The sequence below is a fragment of the Gymnoscopelus braueri genome, assembly GCF_963280865.1.
Source record: "Gymnoscopelus braueri genome assembly, chromosome: 8".
In the NCBI taxonomy this organism is placed as follows: Eukaryota; Metazoa; Chordata; class Actinopteri; order Myctophiformes; family Myctophidae; genus Gymnoscopelus; species Gymnoscopelus braueri.
Genome location: NC_137609.1, coordinates 3,095,215 through 3,114,070, shown reverse-complemented (window position 1 = coordinate 3,114,070; position 18,856 = coordinate 3,095,215). Strand labels below are relative to the sequence as shown.

Below are 18,856 nucleotides of genomic sequence, written 5' to 3'. Positions count from 1 at the left end.
TGTGCTTCACAATAATACAAAAAATTGACCATGACGGGCCGCAGAGACGCTGCGTTGGGGCCGCATGCGGCCTGCGAGCTGCAGGTTGAGTAGCACTGGTATAGGCTATATAAACATATAAAACATAACAGTATAAACAAAAGTATTTAACAACATATTGTATGAACACAAACATCTGTATAAACAAATATCTGTATAAACATATATATTAACCCATTAAAATCGGGAAAGCATCCGTGTCATTTTAGATTTTAGCGTTGAATGTTCAAAAATAGCAGATATACAAGCTCACAGCGCATCACTTTGTGCCGTGCTGCGAGCTTGTACATCAGCTATTTTTGAACATTTTAAACAAATCATGGCACAAAACATTTTCAAATGGGGGTCCGTAGCCATATATCAATTTGGGGGTCCTTGGCACGAAAAAGTTTGAGAACGACTGATTTGGAAGGCATTTGTAGAATAGGCCTCAGGTCTTAACAGGTTAAACAAACATGTATAAACAACATATATGTGAACATATAAATGTGTCTCTAGTCCAGTGGTTCTCAACCTTTTCAGGCTGCGACCCCCCAAAATAATCATATTTGAACTGGGGACCCCCCAAGGGACTGGGGATCCTCCAAAATAATCGTATTTGATCTGGAGACCCCCCGAAATAATCATATTTGAACTGGGGACCCCCAAGGAACTGGGGACCCCCCAAAATAATCATATTTGATCTGGAGACCCCACAAAATAATCATATTTGAACTGGGGACCGGGGACCCTGACAAGCACTTGGAATTGTAGGAGTTGAGGCATTACATTTACTCGGTTCCACAATACACACTGCAGTGCTCCTCTTCCCAGCACTGAGCATCACAAAAAGAAAGTGTGATGTGTATTTAAAATTAACATGATTATAACTTAAAGAAATTAATACTGTTCAGCTGATTGTGCTGTGTGTGTGAGCGTGTGCGTGTCTGTGTCTGTGTCTGTGTGTGTGTGTGAGACAGTATTTACATTATAAGCTACAGTATAGATACAGTGGTTGACGTGTTGTTCAGAAGAACACGGCAGATGTTTCCAGATTTTTGGTCCAGTGGTTGTTGGTTCTTCGGGTCCTTTGGCAGTGCACTTCATGTGGTCTTCAGCAGCTGGCATTTTGGTTTAAATTAAACCTTTTGGCTTATTTGGTAAATTTTATTTGGTCTCCATCCATCTGGTCTAAATGTACGCAGGACTCTTAATCTTCTAAACTCATTGGGGCGGCCATAGCTGAGTGGTTAGTGAGCCCGCCTAGGGAGCCAGAGGCCCTGGTTGCCCCAGGTACGATTCCTGGCCACACCAGCATATGTGTCGATGAAATGAAATTTGTCCCTGAGCAAGACTCTTAACCCCTAATTGCTCACAGGCCCTCATTGGAAACAAGCCTGCAAGGACTTTCATGAACGTCCTGTTAAAAGGAATTATCCTTATCCTTATTTCTGTCTGTAGTGTTCTGCAGTTAGATGAACTTCAGTTCCCAGACCACAGACAAGGTCAGAGAGAGAAGGATGAGGCTGGCTGGGCACTGCGTCAGGCACCCGGAACTAGTGGCAAGCAAACTGACACTGTGGGAGTCAACCTAGGGCACAGCCAGGAGGGGAAAGAGGTGCACCATCTATGTAGACACACTGTGGCGTGACAGTGGAGCCAGTAGGAGGTGCACCACCTATGTAGACACACTGTGGCGTGACAGTGGAGCCAGTAGGAGTTGCACCACCTATGCAGACACACTGTGGCGTGACAGTGGAGCCAGTAGGAGGTGCACCATCTACGTAGACACACTGTGGCGTGACAGTGGAGCCAGTAGGAGGTGCACCACCTACGTAGACACACTGTGGCGTGACAGCGGAGCCAGTAGGAGGTGCACCACCTACGTAGACACACTGTGGCGTGACAGCGGAGCCAGTAGGAGGTGCACCACCTATGTAGACACACTGTGGCATGACAGTGGAGCCAGTAGGAGGTGCACCATCTACGTAGACACACTGTGGCGTGACAGTGGAGCCAGTAGGAGGTGCACCACCTACGTAGACACACTGTGGCGTGACAGTGGAGCCAGTAGGAGGTGCACCACCTACGTAGACACACTGTGGCGTGACAGTGGAGCCAGTAGGAGGTGCACCACCTACGTAGACACACTGTGGCGTGACAGTGGAGCCAGTAGGAGGTGCACCATCTACGTAGACACACTGTGGCATGACAGTGGAGCCAGTAGGAGGTGCACCATCTACGTAGACACACTGTGGCTTGACAGTGGAGCCAGTAGGAGGTGCACCACCTATGTAGACACACTGCGGCTTGACAGCGGAGCCAGTAGGAGGTGCACCGCCTTCATAGACACACTGCGGCTTAACAGTGGAGCCAGTAGGAGGTGCACCATCTACATAGACACACTGCAGTGTGACAGTGGAGCCAGTAGGAGGTGCACCGCCTACATAGACACACTGCGGCTTAACAGTGGAGCCAGTAGGAGGTGCACCATCTACGTAGACGCACTGCGGTGTGAAAGCTGAAGTAACAACACTGCAGAGCTCCAGACCATGATGCTAGTCAGGAGGGTGTAGAGGGCAGCGATTCAGGAGTTCCGAGTTGGTGTTGGCTAGACCACACTCTCACATCTCATCGCAGTTCCCATAAGGCCATGCTGGTGGTGATGTTTTGAGCCGTGTGTGTTCAGGTTTTTTTAGGAGATGTGGGAGGTGACAGCTGGCAGTTAGCCAGAGGAGAAACGTTTACGTTTGGACGGACCATGGACACATGGATGGACTGTCTCTCCACTTACACGTCACTGCTTTGTTCAATCAGAAACACTTTAAAATTTAAGCACCAGTGGGGATATGTTTAGGTGAAGACATTTGGTGTAGAGGGAAACACTTGGTGTAGAGGGAAACTCTTGGACATTTGGTGTAGAGGTAAACTCTTGGTGTAGAGGGAAACACTTGGACATTTGGTGTAGAAGTAAACTCTTGGTGTAGAGGGAAACACTTGGCCATTTGGTGTAGAGGGAAACACTTGAACAGTTGGTGTAGAGGGAAACACTTGGTGCAGAGAGAAACACTTGAACATTTGGTGTAGAGGGAAACGGGTGGTTAGAATGAGACACAGGTGTCCAGAACCACTCCAAAACGGTGATTCCACTGCCAATAAAAATAACATTGAAGGCCCACTCCACCAAACCTCATGTTGTTTGTGTGGTAAATGTGTTTTAGAATTGTAGAGTGTCGACCGGCGTGTCACACCACGAAAGTGACGTCAAAAGTGACAAACAAAGCAAAACAAAGTGTTGTGGAGGATGTCCGTGGCGGTGTGGAGTTGTTCTGGAAACATGGAAGGCTGAAACCGCTTTATAAAATGTTACAGACTCTGAGGGCTGGAGGCGTGGCCAATGCTTTTTGGCTATTTTGAGTGGCCCAACGGCATTGGCCACGCCTCCAGGTCTTAAGTTAAAGGAGTAGTTCACCCAAAAAAATACTTATTTCCTATCAATTACACACCCCATGAAGCATTGAATTAATGGAGATTTTTTTGTTGTTGTGGCATTCCTGCCAATGCCAATAATTTGATTACCGGTGGTCTCTCCGGTAGGAGACTCAAAGAGTCTCCTTTGTGTCTCCTACCAGATACATTAGCATCTTTATTATTATCATCCAATTATTGGCTTAGGAATGCAACAAAAACTAAAAACTCTCCATGAATTCAATTCTGGGGTGTGTTAAGACCTGATACTTAAGACACTCAAAATAGGGCCCTGATTGTTTGGGAAGACGCACGAGACTACATCCACTTCCTTGTTTAAGTTTTGTGGCGTTAACCAAGCCCCCAGAACCGAGAGGGTAAAGTGAAGCTAGAGTCGCCTGGTGGCCGACTTTGGAAGTGCAGCTAAGGGCCCTATGCATGCAACGAACGAAAACAGTTTTGACCAATGGGCTCGACGCACGAGTTAGCATTACTGCGCATGTAAGACATAACTCGGAGGAGCCCTGTAACGTCATCATCCCCCCCAAAAAAAGGGAGTATGCACTTGCCGAGCAACTCCATAGAAGAGAATGGGCGGGGACGTCTGGTTACCACTCTAGTTCTTTTATAACTCTGGTGGCGGTGAGTCACAGACAGTACGAACGCTCAGAACGTTGAGACACACGTAGCGCAACACTTGACGCTCACAATCATAAATTGGCCTTTAGTGTCAGCCCTGATTGAAATCAGTTTACAATGAGTGCTGGGACTGAAACCCACATTTTGTAGGTGTCCAAAGTGTCCTTTAAGCACTTTAAGCTTCTAAAACACGTTAACCTAAAATAAACGACATCTTTGTGGAGTGGCTCTTCAAAGAAAGAAACATTAGGTCTGGAGCGAGGGAACACCTTGTCTCCTTGTCTCCTCTTCTCCTAACTCACTTCCTCTTGCAGATCTCCTCATATGTGGGCGGGGCGTCACAGAAGGAGGTCCTGGTGGAGGTCTCGTCCCCACTGCTCTCGGGGGCGTGGGCTCCCGTCACCTCCACCCTGCTCGCGGCGGCGTGTCCTCCCGTCACCTCCTCGTAGCTAGGGGGCGGCGTGGCACCCGACAGCCTGGAGGCCACCGACAGGGAGGCGGAGTCATGGACGTAGAGGGCGGGGCCACTCACCACCACGGTGGGACGGTGGGAGGAGGAGAGCGCCTCCTGGTGGGAGGGGGAGGAGTCTCTGTGGACCAGGATGCGAGGCGGGGGCAGGCTCCTGGACAGAGGAAAATTTATAATATTTAAATTAGATCTTCAACAGGGGGTCCGGGACTCCTAGGGGCTCCTCAGACTTAGTACATGGGGGCCGCCAAATCTTTGTGTGATAGGATAGGAACTTTTGAATAAATGTTGTGACCTTGTAGATCAGTTATTTTCCGCAAAGAAATTTGGTTTAGAGGGGGAAAAAATAACATTCCAAGTACAGAGCCAAAGGTCAAGTTTACAAAGTATTGAGGACCCTCTGGCGTCTGACATAGGAAGGCCGACTTTTAAGGATTATGTGATTAAATGTCTGAAAATACACATTAACATGAATGCAACATATTAATAGAAAATGTAATGTGTAAACAAACAAACAAAACACACATTTACACTGATTACAGTGCTGTCAAACAATACAACCGATGAAAAAGTCTAACCTGCAAATCAATTTTATACAATATGTAGTGGGGGTCCCAGTTTCATATCTCTCTTAGCTAAGGGGTCCTTGGCCTAAAAAATGTTGAAGACCCCTGTATTAGAGGGTTTTGTATACTATAGTTACGACGTTAGAGGGTTTTTGATACTGACATGACACTGACCATGATACTGACCATGATACTGACATGATACTGACCATGATACTGACCATGATACTGACATGATACTGACCATGATACTGACATGATACTGACCATGATACTGACCATGATACTGACATGATACTGACCATGATACTGACCATGATACTGACCATGATACTGACCATGATACTGACCATGATACTGACATGACACTGACCATGACACTGACCATGATACTGACATGATACTGACCATGATACTGACATGATACTGACCATGATGATACTGACCATGATACTGACATGATACTGACCATGATACAACTTGTTGACCCTTTTTAAATATTATAAAACAAAATATAGGATAAAACCGATATATTATGTTGATATCGGTTCGATACCGATATTGATTTTTTTTATGCCGATAACGATATACAGCCGATAGATTTGCTGCATTGGATCCATTGAGAAAAGTTACATTTTTGGACATACAGTACAAGGTTTCCATCTGTAATGAACAGTATGAAATATATTCATTTATTTCACCGTGGCAAAATAATTTTTTATATTATTATTATATGTGACTTCATGCTGATTTATAAAAATAGATATTTAAAGTCATTACTTATATATATAGTTTATAGTTAAACTTATATAATATAGTTTTAAAAATCGTTCTATTAGAAGTCAAGTGGATGGCAGAGTTCACACAAACTCAAAACTAAAAAAAATTACAATGGTGAACGATATCATTTAGTTATCTTTATAGTTATAGTGCTCAGTCTGAATGGCACTTTACTCTATAAGCAGGCTCCTGGTGTGTGTGTGTGTGTGTGTGTGTGTGTGTGTTTGTATTACTATACTTGTGATAAATAGTAGACCATATTCCTGGTCCTCACAAGAGAAATGGTTGTTTTATGGTTAAAAAGGTTTTATAGAGATATCTCTACAATTAGAAAAATATTCAGCTTGTGTTTAGGGTTAGGATTAGACATTTAGATGTTAGGTTTAGGGGTTGGGTTTTCCCTATTCTAAACTTAGTTGTGTGCCTATATCGCACACCGAAAGATTGCCGATCTACAAGCTCATAAAGCGTCGCAGCGTGAGGCCTTGTGAGCTTGTAGATCTGCTATTTTTCAGCAATTGTTCTGCTATTTTGTCATCCAAAAATGTTGATATCCTCACAAGTATAGTAATACAAACATAATAGTGTGTGTGCTGTAGATAAGCAGGCTCTTTTTGGACTGCAGGTAAACAGTCCCGCACGCACGCGCGCGGGACTGCAGGTAAACAGTCCCGCGCACACACACACACACACACACACACACACACACACACACACACACACACACACACACACACACACACACACACACACACACACACACACACACACACACACACACACACACACACACACACACACACACACACACACACACACACACACACACACACACACACACACACGAAGATTAAAGTGAAGAGTTTGAGGGTCCTTTTTCTTCGACCATAGTAACATAACATAAAGAGGAAAAATAAAGTACTTAAACAAGCTGCACCTTTTACACCGTCTGACATTATTTGTTCGTAGATCAGTGGAAGTAATAAATGCTGGACTTGACATGATGATTTTAATATATTATGCTTTTAAGTAGAGTTAGAGTAGAGTTTTATTATGTCAGGTAGTGTTTTTATAGTGACCTGGGTATCTGTGTATTGCGTGTGTATATTGTCTTTTAACCACTGTGCAAATAAAGTTCCGAAAGGAAAATAAAGTAGTTTAGAAGTTGAAGACTAATCGGCAGTTGGTTTCACCTGGTGTTGTTTTGGCGTTTAGTGTGAAAGGGCCTTTCACACTAAATGCAATGGTGGTTTTGCCGAATTTTAACCGGCAAAACCACCATGAATACAACCACCACAGTTATGCTAAATATGTTGAATTAACACAAAATAACATTTTGTTCACAAAGAAAAATATGTTACATAGTGTTCCTTTAACCGCACACAATAAAACTCCTGGTGTGTTAAGGCCCTTTAATTGCTATTATTTGTAAGACAATTCATCGGCAATTAAACCATCATCCTACCTGTTGGCTCCTGCGATGCGATTGGAGGAGGTGGTCAGGTACCGGGGGGCGTGTCCTCCTGCATAGGGGGCGTGTCCTCGCCGGCGGGTGGCTTTGTGCAGCTGACACCGCCACAGGAGGAAGAGAGCGATGATGATGAGCAAGGCCACGCCCAGCAGCGGTACCACCATGTACACCGTGTCCGCACGATGTTCCCCGCGACCGCCGTCTCCTCCGCTCACCGTGTACACGCTACGAGACTTCCAGAACTCCATCTGGAAGGAAATGACATCACAGTGATGTCACAACGACATCACAACGACCTGCATCACCGCCGATCACCGTGTACACGCCACGAGACTTCCAGGACTCTATCTATGGACATATGACTTCACAATAATGATGTCACAATGACATCATAACAACCTGCGTCACCGCCGCTCACTGGGCCTGTCACAATTATTTGAGATAATCACAATATGTTTTTGCATAATCGTCATAATCGTTTCCACGTCACTCGTTCATCCCCTGGGTTAAGGGGGTAATTTTCTCTATGGAGAATAACATTGGGTCATTTTGAATCGTCTCATATAAGAATTGTGGTCTAAAAACCGGCGATATTGTAAGGGATGTGGCTCTGTATCGTTTATGATAGACAGTCACTCATATTTGAGTCTGGCGAAAATTTTATTAATTTGGCGGTGGTAACATTAGCGTTTTCTCATCGTCAATTGATTCTTTATATCCATATGAGTCAAAACGCCCCGGCTCATTTGTTTATTTTTGGAACACAGTTCTTATATGAAGAGATATTAAACGTGTCTATGGGAAAACATTACAAATGTATTATTATGTTTTATATCAATGCATTGCTGTACTGACATTTTTACATGTTTCCCAAAAATCATTGAATGGATGCTGATAATCCCACATTAATTAATAAGCATTGAATTGATGCTGATAATCCCACATTCATTAATAAACATTGAATGGATGCTGATAATCCCACATTAATGAATAAACATTGAATGGATGCTGATAATCCTGCATTAATGAATAAACATTGAATGGATGGTGATAATCCCACAGCTTCTTTTGATCAGCAGCAGGTGAAACTCTCCTTAGTGATCGGTCACAATGGACCGAATATCTCCTTCCTTTCCTTTTTGTGTGAGCGGACCAGTGTTAATCTTGTCCACTACCACGGACGAAAACTATATAAAAACTAAGCTATGATGACTAAAACTATGACTAAATATATTGACAATTTCATCAACAAATAAAAACTAGACTAAAATGTTAGGGAGGGACTAGTGGAGAAGAGATCCAGTAGAATTAAGACAAGTCGTTTAATGCTTGGTTGTGTGCAGGCCGAAAATAGCCGATCTACAAAGCTCACAGCGCGTCGCAGGTGCGTTGCGAGCTTGTAAATTGGCTATTTTCGGCACAGAGCTAAGTATAAATCAGGCATTAAGCCATTACGGCCTTCCAAAAAAAATTTTTTGTCAAAGACAACTGTAGAAGTTGACTAAAATCTTATGATATTTAGTTAAAGGTAGAGTACGTGACATTGCTACAGAGTGTTATATAGTACATTTTCAGGTAGGTGACAAGTTAACATTTAAGCCAATCAGGAGAGAGCACTGAAAATGCATTTTCTGTTTAATAAAGAGCTGGAGAGACATGGGAAACTCCTTTTACTGAGCAAACACTCTATAGCAATGAGTACTATCACAATATAGAGCTATTTAACACTTATTTAACCAAAGTAAATCACTTACCCTACCTTAAATTAACTAAAACTAGACTAAAACTAAAACATTTCAGGTGACTAAAATATGACTTCAAAGTAAATTACAACACTACAACTACAACAAAATTAGCTGTGAACGTTAACACTGCACAACTCCCCCTCACTGCTTGCACCTCCCAGTACTCACAGTTTTCTCCTTGTTCTCGAACACTTCGTTGGCCTCCTCGAAGCTGCAGCTCTCCTCGCCGCACTCCCTCTCGATGTTCCCTTGCCGCAGCTCCTCCAGGAAGCCATTGGCTCGAGGGAAACGCTTCAGGAGCGAGTGGGCCGCTCTGGAGCCCAGGAACGCTACCATAAACACAGTAGTAACCACATGCTTTTACTCTACTATTATAGTAACCAGCAGTGGTGGAAAAAGTACTCACATTTTTTACTTAAGTAAAAGTATCAGTACTGCAATGTAGAAATACTCTGTTAGGGCGCGCTCTCACCAAAGGTTGGCTGGCCGCTGTTAAACGCAGGTTGTGCGCGGCCACAGTTTTTTGCAGCCAGCGGATTCTAAAAAAACGCTGTGACGCACCTGTCACTCACATTCAAGACCGTCCCCGTAGCCCGCACCGCCTGCTGCCTTGAGCACCATGGTGCTTCCTGAGTCTTGGGACGGTCCGCCTTCCACTCACCCGATTGGACAGAGGGAGAAAATCAGCTCCTGCCTCCAGCAGTTTTATGCTTAGTCGCGGAGAGCAGATAAACGCAAGGTCTGCGCGACAAGCGGAAAAATCTGCTCTTGCGTGAATCCACGCATTTACATTGACAATGCATTGGCAGATTCTGCCCCAGAGGTAAAATAAAAGTGCGGTGGGAGCGCGCCCTTACAAGTAAAAGTCCGGAATTCAAAATTTGCTTGAGCAAAAGTACAAAAGTATTGGCATAAAAATGTACCAAAAGTAAAAGTAGTCATTTATGCAAAATGTTCCATTTCAAGTTTTCAAATGTATAAAAATAATTTGAAAATAGCAGATCTACAAGCTCACAATGCGTTGCATCGCATATTTTCAAATGGCCGAAATGTATAAAGGGCTGAAGTGGTTAATATATGTTTTGTAATAATAATCCACATCTACAAAGTAACTAAAGTTTTCAAATAATTGTAGTGGAGTAAAAGTACAATAGTTGTAGTGGAGTAGAAGTAAAGGTACTGGAAATTGGAAATACTCCAGGAAAGTAAAAATACTTTTTACTCTACTATTATAGTAACCAGTACATTTATTCAACTCTAGGTTGGGGCCGTGCCTCACACCTACGTCGCACCACCGATCTGACCAATATGTCTGAGTCTGAGACCAATATATAGTGTCGGGGGCTTGGTCAGAGTACCCGCCTGTACCAAGCCCCCAGAGAGGGAGCAGTGAAGCGCATTGGACATGCTGGCCGTTCATAGGTACTGCAGCTTATTACGGCTGGGGCCAGACACATGAATGAGCGAAAAGGGTTTCAGCCAATGGGCTCGAATCACGAGCTTGGGCACGGGGCTGCGCACGGAGGTGACGCAAAACGCATCACCTCCATGACACAAAACGCGTCACATAGGACCCAAATAGGCCCTGCCCGCAGCCCGTCACATTTCCCAACCCGGAAGAAGGGGTGAAAAGTGAGCAACTCCATACAAGTGGACGGGCGAGGATTTTTTTTTCTTCTTTTTAACTCTGGTCTGTACACATACATGGAGATCTCTGTATCTGTCTGTCTACCTATGTCCCTTTTATGCCCATATATGGAGATGTCATTAGTATATGCCCATACCCTGTATATTGGCATGCCCATACAGTATATGGGCATATTGGTTGGATCAATGGTTCTGGAAAACTGGATATCCATATATGCCCATATATGGACAGATCGGCCGGGGTTTGAAGTCGGTCGGTCCCATATATGCACATGATCATATATTGGCATAGCAGTCTGATCTGTGGCTCTGGACAACTGGATCTCCATATACAGTATGCCTATATATGGGCATATCTGGTTTATTTATGGTTATGTCTGAGTCATAGTGACATGCCTGGTTATGTCTGAGTCATAGTGACATGCCTACTGTATATATGGGCATATCGGGTTAGTTTATGGTTATGTCTGAGTCATAGTGACATGCGGCATGTCACTATGCCATAAACAAACCTGATATGCCCATATATAGGCATGTCACATGCCTATATATGGGCATATCAGGTTTGTTTATGGTTATGTCTGTGTCATTTTGGCGCGAGTGTCGTGGTTTTGTGTTGTTGTGTGTTGTTGTGTTGTGTGTCTATTGTGTTGAGTTGTGTTTTTTTGTGTTTCTTTACCTCCAGCCATCTTCCTCTCGGTTCAACTCACACTGTGTAGAACTGAAAAATAATGATTCATAATTAATAATAATTTAGTATTATTACATAAAAATTATAATTAATCATCATTTAGTATTAATACAGTATAACCATAATTAATAATCATTTAGTATTATTACATTAAAATTATAATTAATCATCATTTAGTATTAATACATTATAACCATAATTAATAATATTTTAGTATTAGTACATCATAATAATAATTAATAATCAATTTAGCATTACATTATAATCAAAAGGAGACAATTTGGTGCAGGTACTAAACAAACATTCTTCTTTTTTCAACCTTATCTTCATCTAACTGGTCCTCACTAATGCTCATTATAAGATGACGCCATGTCTGTCTACTCACTGTGTGTCTCATTGGTGGACTGTGGACAGTTCATAAACCCTGCCTACCAGTGACATCATCGACGGGGATTCCAAGCTAATAGAAACTACAGCCTTTATCTTACTGGAAAGTTAGCAAGCTGAAATAGAATAAAAAGTCAACAATAAAAATGTTTGAAATCTTCTTTGAACTGACCGATCCTGCCTACCGATGATGTCACTGGTAGGCAGGTTTCTGAACTGTCCACAGTCCACCAATGAGACACAGAGTGAGCAGACAGAAATGGTGTCATCTTATAATAAGCATTAGTGAGGACCAATTATATGAAGAGGAGGTTGAAAATGGGTGAAGTGCTCCTTTAACCACTTGAACCCCAGCATCCATATTCTGGTGGGGACATAAATGGTAAATGGTGCATTTATTAGCGCTTTTATCCAAAGCGCTTTACATAGATTGTGCATTACATTCACCCATTCACACACACATTCATACGCCGATGGCGGAGGAAACCATGCAAGGCACCAACCTGCTCATCGGGAGCAATTAGGGGTTCAGTGTCTCGCTCAAGGACACTTTGACACTAGTCTCGCGTAGCCAGACAACTATTCCACAATCTCCCAATGCTATATAGAGTCTGGAACTACACCTCCTGAATGCTATATAGAGTCTGGAACTACACCTCCTGAATGCTATATAGAGTCTGGAACTACACCACCTGAAAGCCCAGAGAGGAAGCTGGCACTTCCGTTCACGAAAATATATTTAAAAATATCTTTCCATTTATATCTCTGCTGTCCGGCAGGAACCAGCTAACTCCAAAATGTTCATTTTTCAGGAAATGAAAAAAAGGGGAGTTAGGAGGTTTTGTTCATCATTGATAAGAACAGCTGAATGGACCTCCAAGCTCACAATGAGGTAGGAGGTCAAAAGGGGGTGGAGCCTGGAGTCAGCAAAACCAGCTAACTCCGGTGGACTTCGCTGGTTTAGCAGAAAATTGTCAGAAGCGCTTAATGCTTTTCATTGGTTTATATTTTAATGATCATCAGAGCTTCCGAGTCCCAGACTGTATGACCGGAAACATTTGAAAATTGTGGGAGGCAACAGTCTGGCCACGCGAGACCACTTTGACACTAACTCTGGGGGAGCCCGGGATCGAACTGGGAGCCTCTACCAGCCACTCTACCCCTGAGCCACTGCCGCCATTAGACAATAATAAGCTCTGAGCTTGTAGATCTGCTATTTTTTGCAAAGAGATTTGGTTTGCTGAATGTTTGAGTGGTTAATAAAATGTTTATATTGTGACATACATTTCAGAGAGAGGTTGTGTATAAATAATGTAACAATACACTTACTGCACACACTCTGCTATAAATATACAGCTAGAGGTGTGTGTGTGTGGGCGGGGGGGGGGTAAGGGGAGTGGGGGTTCCCATAGCAACAGAAATGGAAATGGGTAGATGTGAATCTAAAGGCCCGTTCATAGTCCCTAGATGGGTCTAAAACGTGCGTCAGGGGGTGAGGGATTCCGTCCGTTCTTTACAGACGCATGCATAGTCGCTGACGTTAAATCCGTAGGAATTATAACGTTGGGCGTCGTACACCTATTAATCCACTAGATGGCAGCTGCGAGGTTTTAAATGTTGTGAAAAGTGTTGCCATGTCCGCTTATTATAAGCGACTTTGGGCTTATTTTTCTGTAAAGTTGCTTGTAAACAAACATTGGTGGTTGCGGTTTTATTTGGGCTTGTTTCTAAAGTGTAGTTGCTTATTTGGGCCAATTATTATTTAAACCAGTGATTCTCAAATAGATATTGTAGATCTGCTATTTTCATGTGATGTGGCCTAGTCGATTATTTTGGGCTTGTTTTCATAGACCTGGTTGCTTATTTCTCTCACAAAACCTGGCAACAGCGCTAAAATGGACGCCAAAACAACGCAATAAAAGACACAAACTATAGTCCACAAACTAGACAAAAACAATGGTTGTCTACAAAACGTGAGTTTCGACCCATACTGCACTGTGCTATATTATTTGTGTGTGTGTGTGTGTGTGTTTAGGGAATGGCTGGCTGGGTTCATTTCGTCACAGTAATTAAGTACATTTACTCAAGTACTTCCACCACCAACGTGGGTCTTTTTGTGGAGAAAGAGTGCCCAAGGAAAACTTTTTTTCCCTGATATACTGCCAACGGTTTCCACTGGTACTACAGGCAACGTACAAACGAACGTACGTCGGCCTGACGGTGAATGTTGATCGCACGGACGGAAATCCTGGAGCCGTAAGTGACGGAGGGGGAGACAAAAACGACAACGCAAGGAGCGCTGGCGCTGGTTACGTATCCTTACGTCCGACTATGAATGATACTTAAGTCCCCACACACACACACACACACACACACACACACACACACACACACACACACACACACACACACACACACACACACACCTCAATATTTGCCTGGAAATATCAAGTATGTGTCGAGTGGGAAGTCTGATCCAGAAAAATCCCTCTATCTGTCTGTCTGTCTGTCTGTCTGTGATTGATTGAATACTTAATTAGTCAGAAATGTAAACAGCAGAGAGGTCCAGTACTAGCCTGGTAAACCCCCCTCCCTCCGGAAATCTCATTTGCATTTGATTTCAGGAAGTAGGCTGTGAAACAAAATGTGTGTCGCAAGCTTCTTCCAATTGACAGAGTCAGGTTAGTCCAGTACAACATTTAGGCTAAAAGGAAAACACAAAAAAAGTCCTGGGGATACATACACCACTTTGTGGTGTATGTATTCAACTCATCAACAGACCATGGAATATTAACCACTGTGTGTTGGAATCAGGTGGGTCATGAGTAGTAGTCGTATCAGCTTGTTTTTAGTGACACACTGAGGTGTTGGATAACCAAGAGGTGCAAGCATAATCAACATAGCTCCAGCTAGAGTCTTTAGCAGTGGTGGAAAAAGTACTCACATGTTTTGCTTAAGTAAAAGTATCAAAACTGCAATGTAGAAATACTCTGCTACAAGTAAAAGTCCGTAATTCAAAATGTACCTGAGTAAAAGTACAAAAGTATTGGTATCAAAATGTACCAAAGGTAAAAACTCATTGTGCAGAATGTCCCATTTCACAAGTTCAAAATGTAGAAAAAATCTTTTGAAAATAGCCGATCTACAAGCTCACAATGCGTCGCATCGCACCGCATTGTGAGCTTGTAAATTTGCTATTTTCAAATGGCCGAAATATATACAGGACTGAAGTGGTTAATGTATGTTTTGTAATAATAATCTAAATTTACAAAGTAACTAGTAACTAAAGTTTTCAAATAATTGTAGTGGGGTAAAAGTACAATATGTGTCTCTGAGATGTAGTGGAGTAGAAGTAAAAGTACTGAAAATTGGAAATATTCCAGTAAAGTAAAAATACCTCAAAGTATAGTACTTGAGTAAATGTACTTAGTTACTTTCCACCACTGATCTTTAGTGCACTCTTGTTGACAAAGGAACAAATCCTGCCCAAACATCTTGTTCTTCTTTCTTCACTTTAGATGCCTTTTTTTCACCCAAATAGGTAACCTCTTCTTTGTTTTAAATTACTATATGGTCAACTCTGACCTTGTGGTAATTGTCATTACTCAGGTTTGGACCCAAAAATAATGCATTCTGTTTTACCCAGGTGTAATGACAGACAGTTTGTTATCAGAGAGTCAAATACGGTGTCCCTTGTATGCCCATATATGGGGATCCCTGTTGTCCTCAATATGACCTCATGGTATGATAATGGTACTGTGTGTAGTTTTGACAGGCAGGCAGGCAGGCAGGCAGGCAGACAGACAGAGAGACAGACAGACCTGAGGCTGATTCATTGCTATATCAGTGGTGACTTTTTCATGTCAAGGATCCCCAAAATTATTATTATGTATTTTGCCACCGACCAGTCAAACTGAGTTCCTGTTTCTACACAAAAAAAGGAGGTGGTGCCCTTCAGAGGCAAAAAACCAAGGGGAAAAAAAATGTGTCCCCCTTTTATTTTTCACTGAATGGGTTCAGTCAGTGTCTTGCTCAAGGACACTTCGACACTAACACAGGGAGAGCTGGGGATTGAACCAGGAACCTTTCAGTTTGCCAAGCGACCGTATACTTCCTGAACCACTGACCCCCCCCTTCCCCATAATATGAATATAATAAATGACATCTATTAATGGAGGATGGTGTGTGTGTGTGTGTGTGTGTGTGTGTGTGTGTGTGTGTGTGTGTGTGTGTGTGTGTGTGTGTGTGTGTGTGTGTGTGATTTTACTCTAATAATACCCACCCACCCACTCTCTCTAGTCACACTCACACTCACACTCACACACACACACAGTGTACTACAACACACACACATTCTGACTCCAACTCAACAAACAAAACCAAACATAATTGACACCATAACGTCATCTAAAACAGCACAGGAGGGGAAAAAAACTAAATTCTGAAACTATGACGTCACGATGCTTGGCGGCTTCATAACGGGGCTACTTAAATATTAAATTATTCATGTTGAGTTTTAATTCAGGCATTTTGTGTGTGAAAAGACCCAAACTGAACCAATTCTCTTCAGTCAAACTAAGAGAAAAGCCACTCGTAACACCCAGAGGAACAAGCAGCATATGGCGGCGCGGTAAACATGAAGCTGTTGTTACAGTAAAACATGATAAATATTAATGTTTTTACCTTCATTTTATCTTCATTTCTTCACATTTTCATCCAGGAGCGTCTCTCTCACTGTCCGCTTCTCGCCGTAAGACCCGCCCTTGCCATGACGTAGCTTCTCTCCACCAGCCAACGGGAGACGAGGATTCCCTGCCACCGACCAATGGAGGCGCGGAACCGGCCGCCCCGTGGGAGCAGAGGACGTCGGGACTTGTAGTTTCTTCTGTCTGTGTGGGGGGGCAGCTTTCTCCACAGCTAGCCACACCTTACGGCAAAGAACTACACATCCCAGCGTTCCTTGCGGCAAATAACTACACATCCCAGCGTTGAGCGTTCCTTGCGTCAAAGAACTACACATCTCAGCGTTCCTTACGGCAGAAATAAAACTACACATCCCAGCATTCCTCACGACTATAACGCTAACAGAGGGCGCTTTGCCAGGAACAGTGTTATTCCCATAGAGTTAGAAATAAAGGTTATTCCATATTTCATAGAGTTATAATATATCGGGATAATCGGGTCATTGCCAGAGCCTTATATTTTATTTATTCCCATAGACTACTACGTCAAACGTCAAACGTGTGATGTCTGAACTGTAGTCAAAATAAAGAAAACTATTTCACTACTGACTGAAACAGTTTTATGAGTGGAAAACGTCTCAGAACCAAACCGTTTGGGCAAATATACTTTTTGGCCAGAAAATAAAATTACGTCGGAAAATCTTTGATTCAATCAAGTGCCCACCTACAGTAACAGATTGGTGAGGGCCGTGAGGCAGTTGAGTTGAGTAAATCGAAAATTGTATTTTCTGCCCAAAAGTACTCACCTAGGGAAATCAGTCGCCAAGAGCAAACATGTCTGTCTTGTAGAGCACTGTCTGGTTTTCTTCTCTTTTTCATGTCAAGGACCCCCAAATTGACACATATTAGCCCGCGGACGGACCCCCAATTGAAAACATATGCCAAGGACCACGACCCCCATAAGAGAAGATTGGCTATAGCAATTTGATAACATTTTGATCTCTGGTCCATCTGGTTCCATTTGTACACTCTCAGAGTTACAGATCTGTAAGGGGGTCCATTTGGTTCCTTTACTATCAATCATTTGGCTGGGGACCCCTTATAACCCCTCAAGGACCCCTGGGGGTCCTCGGACCCCACTTTGAAGAACCAGAGTTCTAGATTGCATCTCAAATTGGGGTATGTTTCCCCCTAGTGGTGCACGGAGGTACCACAGGAGGTATGTGAGAGAAAGTGTAATGAAGAATTCATTTTACTGTTACATGTAATGATAAAACAATTTGAACCGTCTGATCTGTAAAGTGTTAAAATATATAAAAAACAAACTTGACCAGCACAACTGCCATTGAATAGAAATCAATACTTATTTGCATTTTTGCATGTGAACACATTGACATAAAAATTTTATTGAAATGTGAGTTTAGTTTTAAAATCATTATTCTCAGGAGGCACTAATTATAACTCTTTCACTGCTTTTCTTATTTATAATGTTATTTTCTATAAAAGGTGACTTATCATTCATTCATAGCATCATATGCTAGCTAAGGCTTTCTATAATTGGGTAAAATTGTAGTTTTATTCAGAAATCAGGGAACGGGGAACTGAAGCTAAAACAGTTCCAACCACTACCGTCTTTAAAAATTACAAATTCATCATTTTAAAGGAGAGATCCGCCCATTTTAAGTGTTATCTTTGATGTGTCGCTAATCACTCACCATCATTGAAAGGGACGTTGAGTTATTTCAGAGAGTCCCGTGTCCTGCAGTCTGTCGACCCCCTCCGTTGGCATAATGGGAGCCCGTGTAAGAGTGAAAATCGTCTATTATAACCGATGCAAAGTTAGTATTTTCTCTACTACTGCTCATTGTGGAGTCTCATGATACTCAAACGTGCACTGAATGTCGCGAACGAGCTATCGTTCATGCAGAACGAGATGATGCTGGTTGCTTACTTCTTCCACAGACGCCAGGTTCTGTGGAAGAAGTAAGCAACCAGCGTCGTCTAGTTCTGCACGAACGATAACTCGTGCGCGACTTTCAGTGCATGTTTGAGTATCATGAGACTCCACAATGAGCAGTAGTAGAGAAAAAACTAACTTTGCATCGGTTATAATAGACGAATTTCACTCTTACACAGGCTCCCATTATGCCACGGAGGGGGTCGACAGACTGCAGGACACGGGACTCTTTGGAATAACTCAACGTCCATTTCAATGATGGTGAGTGATTAGCGACACATCAAAGATAACACTTAAAATGTCCAGATCTCTCCTTTAAGTTATCATCCAAAAAAG

General features: G+C 42.8%; 1 protein-coding gene across 1 annotated transcript; it reads right to left on the bottom strand.

Annotated features, from left to right (window-relative positions):
• Positions 1–3,473: 3,473 nt before the first annotated feature.
• prrg3 (proline rich and Gla domain 3) lies at positions 3,474–16,634 on the bottom strand. Its single transcript, XM_080435593.1, has 5 exons — positions 16,565–16,634; positions 11,483–11,524; positions 9,325–9,485; positions 7,406–7,659; positions 3,474–4,748 (listed from the first exon to the last, which is right to left on the bottom strand). The coding sequence occupies exons 2-5, from the start codon at positions 11,490–11,492 to the stop codon at positions 4,424–4,426; spliced, it is 750 nt and encodes a 249-aa protein (XP_080291719.1). The 5' UTR covers positions 11,493–11,524; positions 16,565–16,634; the 3' UTR covers positions 3,474–4,423.
• Positions 16,635–18,856: the final 2,222 nt, after the last annotated feature.